This window comes from Thalassophryne amazonica, chromosome 1, assembly GCF_902500255.1.
Source record: "Thalassophryne amazonica chromosome 1, fThaAma1.1, whole genome shotgun sequence".
Lineage (NCBI taxonomy): Eukaryota > Metazoa > Chordata > Actinopteri > Batrachoidiformes > Batrachoididae > Thalassophryne > Thalassophryne amazonica.
Genome location: NC_047103.1, coordinates 154,900,240 through 154,913,671, shown reverse-complemented (window position 1 = coordinate 154,913,671; position 13,432 = coordinate 154,900,240). Strand labels below are relative to the sequence as shown.

General features: G+C 39.1%; 1 protein-coding gene across 11 annotated transcripts in view; it reads left to right on the top strand.

The window, feature by feature from the left end:
- The window catches only part of dock9b (dedicator of cytokinesis 9b), a 144,543-nt gene that overhangs the window by 91,760 nt on the left and 39,351 nt on the right, over positions 1-13,432 (top strand). For 7 of the 11 annotated variants that reach the window (XM_034176790.1, XM_034176774.1, XM_034176758.1 and 4 more), the window contains exons 33-37: positions 2,215-2,345; positions 8,693-8,807; positions 8,907-8,973; positions 12,242-12,289; positions 12,706-12,842. In XM_034176790.1, the coding sequence (XP_034032681.1) occupies positions 2,215-2,345; positions 8,693-8,807; positions 8,907-8,973; positions 12,242-12,289; positions 12,706-12,842 (498 nt within the window). Of the gene's footprint in view, positions 1-2,214; positions 2,346-8,019; positions 8,644-8,692; positions 8,808-8,906; positions 8,974-12,241; positions 12,290-12,705; positions 12,843-13,432 lie in introns of those variants that run through there. The other 4 variants (XM_034176822.1, XM_034176799.1, XM_034176831.1 and 1 more) reach the window with 2 other exon arrangements.

The following is a 13,432-nucleotide window of genomic DNA, read 5'->3' as shown; positions in this document are numbered from 1 at the left end:
AAGATAAACCTTTCATGTAGATATACAGTGACCCCCTCGTTTATCGCGGGAGTTACGTTCTAAAAATAGCCCGCAATAGACGAAATCCACGAAGTAGTCAGCGTTATTTTTTACAATTATTATAGGCGTTTTAAGGCTGTAAAACCCCTCACGACACACTTTAAACATTTTTCTCAAACAGGCATTAACATTTTCTCACTTTTCTCTCGTGTGTAAACACTCTCAAAGTTCAAACCTTAGTAGAAAAATAAGACCAACCTGTTTTCAGGCCCAAACATTTGTTTGAGAAATAAAAATAGAATGTTTTCCTATAAATAATTATGATGGAACTAACGAATTTAATTTTAACGATCAACCTACGAGGTTGGACACATAAGAAATTATTAATAGTGACTGACCAGTATTTCACAGTTCCTCTGATCGCACCTCTTCGTCCTGGCCGCCGCTCTACTGTCGCGCCTTTTTCCACTCACACCTCGCTGCAGGTGTCTTTTTCCGAGTGAAGAACACAGTTATGGGTAGTTGTTGGCGCTCTTTTTTCTTCTGGGCGAGAAGATTCTTATAAACAGACACAATGCACGTACTCTCCCTTCGCGGTGCCGCAACAGGTGTCCGTCATCTCGACAGAACACCGGCCTGCTCAATGAGGACGCAGAGCACAATGCGTTGTAAAAAAAAAAAAAAAAAAAGCATGCAAAATTGGACTAAAAAAATCAGTGAAACTGCGAGGTGCTATATTTTCCAGTATTTCTTTTTCTTTCTTTTTTATTTTTGATAACTCTCTCATCCGAGGGGGCGAGGTTGATGATGTGAGGGGGCGTCACCCCCGAACGCCCCCTCGTGGCGCCGGGTCCGAATGATGGGAGGAGGTGCAGTGTGGTGCAGTGGTTGCCTGTTGTCTCCCAAATAGACTATTCCTGGTTGAAAGGCACTTATGCCCCATTCTCCATGTACATCTGGAGTCACGTCAGGTAGAGCATCTGGTGGAAAAAAATGTCAAATCAACTTGCTGACCTACATGAGCTACCCCAAGCAAAAATGGGAACAGGGAAGAGAAGAATAACAGTACACAAAAGATAGAACAAACGAGCAGTTTCTGAAAAATCATTTTGACACGATTCAAATAGAAATTTGGGAATCATCTCAAACCACATAGTAGAAAAACTACACAGCAAACATCAAATGACACTGTCATCTCCTCCTTTCTCAAATTCCACAATTTCTGGACATGGAAATTATCGTTTTTAATCATGTGGGGATATCACAGCAAACACATTCATGAAAAAAACCTAGATCAGATGTGCTGAAAGAAGACACCATGTCCACATTTCTAAGTATCAGGTCAGGTCTGGGAGCATGTGCTCATGATCTGTGTCACTGCATCTACTATGAAACTGCCTTGGGTCCTGGATGGCAACCACTCTGGCAGACAAGTGGTCCATCCCCACCTCTGCGACAGACAGATGGTTGAAAGTGGGCGTCCCCTTGGCTTGTCACTGGAGTCCTCAACACCTATGTGCTTGTTCATACAAAGATAAAGGTGCCACATGGCCAAGATGTTGTAAGTGATGTTTCCTGGCAATGCAAGTCGTACTCCTCTTCTGAATTTCCCTAAGTAACAGTTCAACTGACACAAAGTCATTCCACTCTTAAGGATCCTCTGACATGACTGAAGAACAAAGACATCCAGTCACACCTTAGGTTAACACTGGTGTCCATGTCTCACAACCATACAGTAACACAGGAAACACCAGGATCCTGAAGACCCCAAAGTAAAAAGCATGTGGAGAAAATATTACATGGGCTTTAAACAGTCACGTTCTCTCACAATAAAGTTGATTTATGAACTCATTTCTATAAAATTTGCCATTTTCTGGTTTTCTGGAAATTTAACTGTGACCTGTGATTTTGATCACTTAGTTGATGTCCATATGTCCAAGGTACTTGCCAAGTCTAGTTAAAAAGAAACAACAAGGCATTCTTAAGATATCTTGCAAACATACATACAAACATAGTTATATAGAGACGAAGGCGATCACAAGAGCACACATCTCTGGCAACGCTGATTCACCTTTATCTTATTTTTTTATTAGTTGAACTCTTCCAGAGAGCTCACATGCTGTGAATACATGATTATTTGGGTTTACAGAAGACTTCAGAATTATATTTATTCATTCTGGAACTGTTTTTTTTTTTTTTGCTCCACTGCTGCAGCCTCGCCTCACAGCTCCACTCCTAATGTCAGCTCAGTTCATCACGCTGACTCTCGCGGCTCTCTGGCCTCCACTGACTCTGGGACTAGCCTGCAGGACAAAACCACTGACAAGGCCAACTCTCTGGAAAAGGTGAGGGTTTTCTTAAGGTCCCAAACCCGCAGTGTAAACTAGGACTGGGCAGTATTGCCACAGTTACTTTGAAAACGTAATCTAATTAGATTACTCCTTGAAAGAGTAACTTAGTTACTTTATGGATTACTCAGTTGTAAAAGTAACTGTTAGATTACTAGTTATTTTTTTAGTTACTTCCCCAGCTGCCGACAACAACCCTCTGCCGCCTCAACATGACAATGTTACCTGTTTTGACAAAACTCACTTTATACAACCCCTGGCAAAAATTATGGAATCACCGGCCTCGGAGGATGTTCATTCAGTTGTTTAATTTTGTAGAAAAAAAGCAGATCACAGACATGACACAAAACTAAAGTCATTTCAAATGGCAACTTTCTGGCTTTAAGAAACACTATAAGAAATCAAGAAAAAAAGATTGTGGCAGTCAGTAACGGTTACTTTTTTAGACCAAGCAGAGGAAAAAAATATGGAATCACTCAATTCTGAGGAAAAAATTATGGAATCACCCTGTAAATTTTCATTCCCAAAACTAACACCTGCATCATATCAGATCTGCTCGTTAGTCTGCATCTAAAAAGGAGTGAACACACCTTGGAGAGCTGTTACACCAAGTGGACTGACATGAATCATGGCTCCAACACGAGAGATGTCAATTGAAACAAAGGAGAGGATTATCAAACTCTTAAAAGAGAGTAAATCATCACACAATGTTGCAAAAGATGTTGGTTGTTCACAGTCAGCTGTGTCTAAACTCTGGACCAAATACAAACAACATGGGAAGGTTGTTAAAGGCAAACATACTGGTAGACCAAGGAAGACATCAAAGCGTCAAGACAGAAAACTTAAAGCAATATGTCTCAAAAATTGAAAAATGTACAACAAAACAAATGAGGAATGAATGGGAGAAAACTGGAGTCAACGTCTGTGACCGAACTGTAAGAAACCGCCTAAAGGAAATGGGATTTACATACAGAAAAGCTAAACAAAAGGCATCATTAACACCTAAACAGAAAAAAACAAGGATACAATGGGCTAAGGAAAAGCAATTGTGGACTGTGGATGACTGGATGAAAGTCATATTCAGTGATGAATCTTGAATCTGCATTGGGCAAGGTGATGATGCTGGAACTTTTGTTTGGTGCCTTTCCAATGAGATTTATAAAGATGACTGCCTGAAGAGAACATGTAAATTTCCACAGTCATTGATGATATGGGGCTGCATGTCAGGTAAAGGCACTGGGGAGATGGCTGTCATTACATCATCAATAAATGCACAAGTTTATGTTAATATTTTGGACAATTGAAAGGATGTTTGGGGATGACGAAATCATTTTTCAAGATGATAATGCATCTTGCCATAGAGCAAAAACTGCAAAAACATTCCTTGCAAAAAGACACATAGGGTCAATGTCAATGAGCATATCTGATTTGATGCAGGTGTTAATTTGGGGGATGAAAATTTACAGGGTGATTCCATAATTTTTTCCTCAGAATTGAGTGATTCCATATTTTTTTCCTCTGCTTGGTCTAAAAAAGTAACCGTTACTGACTGCCACAATCTTTTTTTTTCTTGATTTCTTATAGTGTTTCTTAAAGCCAGAAAGTTGCCATTTGAAATGACTTTAGTTTTGTGTCATGTCTGTGATCTGCTTTTTTTCTACAAAATTAAACAACTGAATGAACATCCTCTGAGGCCGGTGATTCCATAATTTTTGCCAGGGGTTGTAGTCACCCTTTCTTGACTTCAATGAAAATAAATACTTGTTTTATAAAAAATAAAATAAGGCCTCTTTCTTGACCTCATATTTAACTGTTGACAGCACTGTAACAGTAAAACTTGCAATTTCTAACCTACATTGTTTATAAATGTAACTATTAAATTCTTTCTAACATTTTTCTAACATTTAAATTCTCTCTAAACATTTTACTTGTCAAAATTATTATTGTAAGTAGTATTAGTAGTTGTAGTAAAAAAAGGTTTCAAAACTGGACCTTTAATCTAGGGGTGTTGTTTGGGGGGGCCACATCCCTGCCCCACGCCCCCATTCCATCTGGATTCGCCCCTGCTTTGGCGTTTGAGCACAAAGAATGGATAACATTTATTTATGCAGAAAACATGACCAGATTTACACGTAAGAAAGTTTTATTGCGTTTTCACATCGTGTGGTCCTCAGAAAGAGAGTTTAGGTGCATTTGAGTGTAAAATAGGAGTAGTTGTTGGCGTGTCGCGGAGGATCAGATGTTTTTAGCAGCAGATACGGAGCGGCTCAGCTCAGAATTCTATATAAAAGAGAAAAAAAAACATAAAAATGTCTTTGTAAAGCTCAGTGCAGGTGTGCTGTTGTCACCGCGCTTTAAGAGGTGAGGACAAGTCGAGCTGCTGCAGAAAACCATGGATGAAAAGCTCACAGCTCGCTTAAGTCAGTCAAATCCCGACCTCCTGCCCACGGACTAAGTTTAATGCTGCTATCCGGTTGTTAAGCGCTGACGTAACGCATCACGTGATAAATCTGTTTCCGGGTCCAAAGACCTCCAAGTTTACAATTAAAGTTACGTCTGTATGATCCTTTTAAGGATTTACAGTTTAAGTTTAGTTTGTTTTTACAGTGTGCGCAAACCTCCGTCCCTCCCTTCTCCGCCTCCACCTCCGTTAAACGCATTCGTCTGGCTCTATGGTCAGAACACTTAATACATTTTTTTTCTTTTACTTTACATATTTTATTATGCACAGGTAAAATATACATGTCTGTTTGTTAATAAAAAAAAAAATATTTATTACAATAAATAGGACGTTAAAGTGCAAACTTCACTTTCTCCCCGAACGACATGAACAGGAAGCGATCGCAGCTCGCAGCAACTCCCATTGAAAATAACGGAGAAACAACCTGAGCGTCTGAGATTTTTACCTAAAACAAACGCAGTAACAACGTCTAAAAACCCAGTTAATATATCCAGGAGAGTTTTAGGCACAATATAAAAGCGTTTTATGTTGCGATGTTAATGCTGTTGTCTGTGTGCAATGGTGTAAGTGCAGCCTGATCAGATCGTCTCAGTGCAGTTCTCAATGATAATGACAGCGCGCCTTTTTTGTTTGGAGCCGGAAGTTGAAAATCACATGACGCGTTACGTCACACTTAACAACCGGATCGACCCACAATGCAAAAATAATAGTAACGCACAGTGACTTGGAGAAGTAACTTTAATCTGATTACTGATTTGGAAAGATTAACGCCTTAGATTACTCGTTACTAAAAAAAGTGATTAGATTAGAGTAAGATCTGAGACAGGCTTTGTCCCCTGTTTACAATGGAGTACTCAGGTCAAAGGAGTTTCAGTCTTTTGTTCATGGTAATGAGTCATTCACGTCATCAGGAGAGTCGTCAAGGGAGCCATCAGAAAGGCATCCATCCCATCATTAGGAGGGACAGCTGCCCTGTCATTAGGAGAGTGCTAACTAGAGCACAATAGTTGCTAATTAGAGCTATTGTTTAGTCACTAGCCTATAAAGGGTTTTCATGTGACGTATCGGTCACGTCATTTTGTGTCCTGTGGCCATTCTGGATTACGACGCGGTGGCCGCTGTGATACGATACGTGCATTTGGCGAACAATTGCAGAAGCTTTAACGTCGGTGTGAAGAAGCCTCACGGCACCGTGGCGCTGAGAGAGATCCGCCACTACCAGAAATCCACTGCTCCCAGAATTTTATCTTATTTTATTCGGCAATAAAATTATATAAGAATACATAAAAATACCGCCGAGGATAACACAAGATCGCTTCCAATACGGATGCTTATTTACATTGTGGTCCTCGAGCACTGAGCTGCTGATCTGCAAGCTGCCCTTCTAGCGCCTGGTGAGAGAAATCGCTCAGGACTTCAAGACGACCTCCGCTTTCAGAGCTCCCCTGTGATGCTCTACAGGAGGTCGGCGAGGCTGACCTGGTCGGCAGCTTCCTAGTTCACAGTATCGCAGTGTGACACTGTCGGCCAGTTCATTACATCACCACTAAATTCACTATCTGGTATAAGATACGGATCCACTGAACCAACTGCTACACATCTATCACGATAAATAACTTTATCTCGAGGATTTAAAGCCTCGTAATAACCGGACATTCTCTTCATTTTTCTATCACGCGCCAGCCTCCTTGTAATCCAGAATGGAGATGGCACCTGTCCTGCAGCAAATCGGTCATGTGATTGAAAACCCTCTATAGCAGTCTGCCTCTCGGTAGGATGGGTCTGGTTAGGTTTAAAACTCCAGCTTTTGTGGCTTCTAGTTATTCTTCTCTACAAGAGTCAAGACAGAAGTCAGACCACCAGAGCAAGAATTTTAGCTGAGGAAGCTTCTGCGATTTGAAGCGAAACGTCCTCGCGTCAAGCGACCCAGTCCAGTTGAAGATTCAAGCTTCTCTACTATGGAAACCACCTGGACAACTGAGAGCCTACAAAGAAACATTAGATTAACACGTTACCGGCATCACTAGGACTGGGGCCACGCTTGATTTACATATCGTGTGTTGACGCATTGCACGGAGGGAGTCATCTGGCTGACTGACTCATTTTCTAAACCAGCTGGTTCATTGAGGGTTTTTAATGTTTCACAACAGTACTCTTTGACTGAGTGAATGAATCTATATTTATTTATTATTTCAATTATTTTGAAATGGAATAAGGTTCCAAGCCAAATGCTTTTAGCGCTTAGAATGTTTTGAAACAGGACCCCCCCCCCCCCCACCCAAAAAAAAAAAAAAAAGCAACTCAGTACTTTGAATCAGGGAATCATTTTTTAACAAATGAAGTGTCTCATTTAGTGTATTTAGAATTTCAACATGGCAATGTTTGTCTGAATTAATGATTTATTTACTGCTTTTTTCTTTAAAGATGTAATCTGAGGGAAATTCAGCATAATAATTTCAAGTACATCAATTTATAAAACTTTTTTTTTTTTTTTTTTACTGTTTTGCACATTTTGAAAACAATTATTTTCTGAAACCAACTGCTTTTAGTGCTTTGAATGTTATGAAACATTGATTATTTTCTAAACCAATGGCTTCATTTAGGCTTTCATAGAAAGGAAACATTTGCAGAAATAATTGTTTCATTGGGTGTTTTGAACATTTCACAACATTATAGGTCATGGGCCAACATGGCTCCATGTGCCCCCCCCACACACAACCCTATAAATTTGTAATTAGAAAACTTGTGATGCCTAGATTACAAAAATAACTGGTAATCTGGACATTTGAAGAAAATCTGGCATTTACTGTTTCAAGTGTTTTGAAGTGAATAAAGTTGTGCATGTAGTGTAGTAGTTAGTGTCTTGAATATTTTGAAAGACATATTTCTCAAGCAACTTGTTCATAGTTGAGTTCAAGAAATGTTTCATTTAGTGTTTTGAGCATTTCATAATGGTAATCCTTTTCTGAATTCATGATATATAACTGAAATTCTGCATTGCTCGTTTCAATTGTATTGAAACTGAATCAAATGCCATATTTAATGTTTCAAAAATTTTGAGTCTTGTGAGCATTTCAAAATAATAATTTCTTTTCTGCATTTATTTTTATTTTTTAGTGTTTTCTGGCTTTCAGATGTTTGCGTAGAACGCTGGACATTTTTGTCTTGATTGTTGTATTATCTGCACCTTTGGACACGCTGTCCTCACAGCTGCTCCTCCAGTGTTCCCACTCCTCATATCCCTGCACGGTGATTCCTCAGCTCCACCAGAAGGAGAGATTTACCAGGAGACACTCGGTTAACGTGCCCCCTATTGACATGGACCCACCTCTGAAGCGCTCTGCCAAGCGCGTCACCATGGACTTCTCCCTGCTGACCATGCCCATCCTAGACCTACCCCAGGATCCTAACAGCGAGAACACCAGTCCGACGGCGGGCCACACTGGTGAAGATGTCTGTCTGGATGGACATCATGAGGGAAACATTCTGATCCAAGTATTCTGTTTGACCTTCCTGAGTTTTTCCTGCCTTGGCTGCCAGAATTTGGACTTGATTCCAGCACACTCTGATTTATGATAATCGTTTTTTTTTTTTTTTTTGTGTAGAGCTTCTCCCATCAGTCTTCTGATTGTCCCACGTGGGAGTGTGTGTGCTTCTGATTTGACCTTTTCCATCAGATCCTGCAGTCTGACTTTAAAAACGCTTCTTCAGACTCCTGATTGATGTTGCTATCACAAAGCTGAGAACACTTGGCATTTCTCATCTGTGAAGTTTTGAGTGACATTCTTTATCTGGTTGGAGTTTTGGTTTGCCGACAACTGCTGGCTGTTTGTGATAACGTGGGTTTTTTGTTTATTTTTTTCCATCTGTCCACATGCATCAGAACCCGTGCACGTCAGCTCTGGGCAGCACCACGCTGAGATGTGACAAATTGGACCGCGATGAGATCAAAAACCTGCTCATGTGCTTTCTGCATATCCTCAAGAGCATGTCAGATGGTAGAACCCTGTGGATGTGTCACGTTTTTAAAATCTTCCTGTGTGTCTGAATAGCAAAGCAATCTTTGCTCACTGGTTTCTTATCACTTCTACACACAGAGGCCCTTTTTGCATACTGGAACAAAGCGGCTCCATCAGAACTAATGGACTTCTTTACATTAATAGAGTAAGTACACAACTACATGAGCACTTTGAGGTGAGACTTGGGTCAAAACACATCAAGAAGTAATTGGTAACACTTGTAAGCCAGCTTTTACAGCAGACCACGTTTGGCACAGTGTTTTCCCAAGTAATGACTTGGCACACCAGGTCTATATAACTTGGGTGGGGGGGGTTGCGCGCGCACGTGTGTGGGGTGGGTATAATACTTGGTACAAGTTACGAATGGTCTGTTTAGCTCTTGACTGACTGCAAACTGGACGTTCTGTAGCCATTAGGTCTGAATATTGTTAATCTGTCACTTACTCCTAACACAACTGTGATATTATGTCTTGTCTGAAGAAACCTACGCTTGATCCTGGATTACTAGCTAGTTTATGAACTTTCTTCTATAAAATTCTTGAAGAAGTTTTGTTTCTGCCTTGTATGCCAGTATAATGACATGAGAGTGTGAATGGGTGAATGTGAGCCATCATTGTAAAGCACGCTGAGCATCTACTTCAGATGGAAATGTGTTATAGAAATGCAGACAATTCTCTGATAATCTCTTTGAACCACTACAGTTTGCATTTAAGTTATATCCAGTGGTGGGCACACTTCCGATAATCCGATAACAGATAATTATCGAAGATAATGTTTTCAGTATCGGATTATCTTTTTAGATAACTTTAAAAACCATTATCGGACCAATTATCTTCCGATTAATTTTTATCCGATAAATTTTAAAGCGATAAACAAAGCTGAACAGCGACAAGCATTTTTAAAATTAGTTCAGCACCCACCTGTTAAAAGTTTTGTAACAGACGCAGTTATAACCTTTGCAAACAGAAGAGAACAGCCCCAAAAAGAAAAAGATTAAAGAAAAGATTAAATTTCCTTTAACACCATACTCATATGCTCACAATATGACCTAAGTCATCCAGAGGCATACATTTTAAAGTTATGGTTCAAATTTTAACCAAACTAATTTTGGACAAGTTATTTAAAATTATTGTCATGTCTGAAGTTTCATAAAGTAAAAATATCAGATATATGTTTTAGTTTTAAAGTAATGTGCTAATTTTTAAGGTTTTGTGAGCACATGCTCTGCCCCGCAGTGCATTTTAGGTAGGATGATGTAATCTCAGTACGTCACAACAGGACAAATGCATTTCAGATACTCTGTTCAGGCCCTGCGGACAACAGCATTAAACTCTAGTGCCTAAAACTCTCTTGAATATATTCTCTGCGTTTATAGACGTTGATTTTTTAATTGCATTTGTTAAATTCCACGCATTTTAAATGTGAGCAGACAGGGATTATCTAAAATTTGTTTTGAAAGCCTCTACTGCCATCTAGCATCTACTGGCCAGTAGTGTTCATGGCAGTGTCTGGGAACCAGTAGATGGCAGTGTTCTATTTATTTTGACCCCTATGTCAGATGATTGCCAAATCAACTTTTTTGCTTTGCAAATGGCTTTTTTTTTTTTTTTTTTTTTTTTTACAAATGAAGTTTAAAAACAAAACAACTGCAAAATAATAATAATAATAATAATAATAACATTATTACAAGACAGCTCTGCAGTGTTTGCACAGGCACAGTGTGAACGGTTGGATGCTGCTTGTAGCTTTCAGCAGCAGGATATCCTCACGACAGTCGACCACAGTAATATATCAAACAGGTTTGATTTTCATTCGACCATACGATCGGCGATCAGGAGGTGGTCGTCAGATGTTGACCACAGCTTGATACTTCATGAACACTACACGATGCAGGACGCACGATTAACCTGAAACTTGGTCCAAAAAATTCCTGCATGAAAAATCATCTCGCACACTGTAAAGCACGTTTTACAACATCAAATGAATGTTGTAAACAGAGAATGTGGAGAGAATGTCCACATGCAAAAAATTTTGCGATGACACTTCCAGGGCTCCGTAAAAATGCCTGTTTTTACAAATAAAACAATGGAATATTTTACAAAAGCACATTTAAACACCAACACATGACAGATGTCACATTAACGTGTTGGTTTACATAATGAATGACTGAACCAATCAGTGTTTAGCAGAGGCATGTTTACCCAAAATCCTTTGCGATCTGTCTCTTTGTTACAAAACGTCAGAATTAGTGCATTATTCAACATTAAAAGATATATGTTATATTTTAACTTTGTACAAATGACAGAATTGACATTAATGGAGTTATTCTATCGGTATTAATGTTATTCATAAATCAACACCATAACTCAATATGACTTTATTTTTCAAGACCTCCGCATGACCGGAGTTTTGTTATTGATAGAGAGGTGGCTTTACAGCTGCTCTCAGGGTGCCTCTGTGCTCGGAACGCTGTAGGAAACAAGAGTTTCCAGCAGAGGCAGACTGTTGAAAGAAAGAAGTGTGGACTTATTGTTTGGGTCTGTTGTTATTTTTAATATTATTAGAAGCTATTAAATTTGTTTTACTAGTAGTTGTAAATGTGCCAGAGATAATATTGGAATTTATCTGTTATCGGTTATCTGTAACTTCCGATACATTTTTGAGTGGTTTATTGTTTTATCTTTATCGAAGATAACTTTTCAATTATCTGTTATCGAAGTAAATTTTTTGGTTATCTGTGCCCACCACTGCCCTTACCAAAAAGTAGTATATGCAAGTATGTTTCAAGTATACTTCTAGTTTACTTTTTATATACTTATAAGTACTATTTTTTGGTAAGGGTGGTTATATCATTCTATGGAAACCACACTTGCTGTGGACTCAGGTTATTTCAGTTCGTTGGACCTTAATGTAGCTTTTCATATTGTTGATCATTGTGTGTCACTGGACAGACTTGATAATAATTTTGGCATTTCCAGCATGGTACATGCTTACTTAGCATTATACTTGTCCGACCAGTCAGTGTGTTTTGCACAGCAAAGCTGACTTCATTTTGTCTTTGGCAAGGCTTTTGTCCTTGGAAGAGTCTTTTTCATTGGATGAGGATGCCAGGGAATAATGCTGGAGATGTTGAATATGGTGACAATGTCAACATTGAGGATGTCACCCAAGCTGTCTGAAGAATACAATATGAGCCCGAGGGCTTTGAATATAAATATTGCCTTGTAAAAAAACTTTTGAGTAACAGAATCACACATGTTTGAGTATAGACAAGTCTTGCATTTGTAATAGTGGTTTAAAAATGCCTGAACAGTGTTGTAGACATTTAGTCTTTAAAATGTTTTATATTTTCAGTCAAGACTGATTGATTTTATTTCCAGTATTTGTGATGTCTGGCTTGTTTTGTCCTGCAGAATCTGCCTTCATCAGTTCAGATACATGGGGAAGAGATTCATTGCAAGGTAGAGCGAATGCTCAAGAAGACACAGCAATGCCATGACAGGTCTTATTTGCACTGAAGAACATCAGGGTCGAATTAAATCTGCTTATTGCTTAAATGAATGCATACACATGTAAAGATCAACACTTTACTATGCCTATTAACTGCTTGCTTTTGCTGTTTTTCTCTCATTTGTAATGCTGCTGGCATGTTATTTTGTTATTAATGTATGGCCCGTGCCCCTGCTGCTTGGGTAAGAGCTTTTACTCTTTTGCTATCTTTTTTCTCCACATGCACGCTGCTGTAATTTGCCAGTATTTTGTCACCTAAAAACCTTTTGCACAATCAGTGTGATTTATAAATTGCAGCTGTCCACGCTTCATATCATAATGGGAACAGGCCGTCTAATCTTCAGCATTTTTCACCTTCTCCTAACAGGAGCCAAGAGGGGGCGGCACCTGTAGCTGCAGACAGGAAGTCTCTGACTCTGCCTGTGTCTCGTAACAGGGTGGGAATTCTGCACGCCCGCCTGCAGCAGCTGGGAGCGCTGGAGAACGCTCACACCTTCAACAACAGTAATCTCTTCCTATTGTAATTTATCATCATTTCTCAATTTTTCTGTAACGTCACAAAACAACACATTTCACTCGAACAAAATCTGCATAAAATTTCACTTTATTATTGTCTATATTGGGAAATGATTTACGAGTTGGGTTTCCATTACTCTCCAAATTGTGCCAATTGAAGACACAAATTGAAAATACTTTTAATGAAATCATGCCTTTCGATAAAATGCTCAGATATCGCAAAAATGCTTTTTTTTTAATCCGTTCGCATAAGGTGGTTTTTCATGTAATTGGAAAAAGCCTTATTTTGAAAAACAGGAATGGTAATTTTTTTTGCTATTACATGTCACACAACATACAGAAAGACTCAAATGACATTCTAAAATACTCGTACACAACACGGTACATGTGGATGGAGTAAGATACAGAGAGCTTGTTAAGTGATTTAAGAGATGACATTATGCAATAATGGACTAAAAGTAACAAAATGGCAATATTTAATAAGGGGATTTACCCCTTCCGTTGCCACGTCTGTTGGATTTACAGTTCTTATAAGAGCCTTGGTTAAAATGGCAGTTATGGAGAGAACACAGATCTCA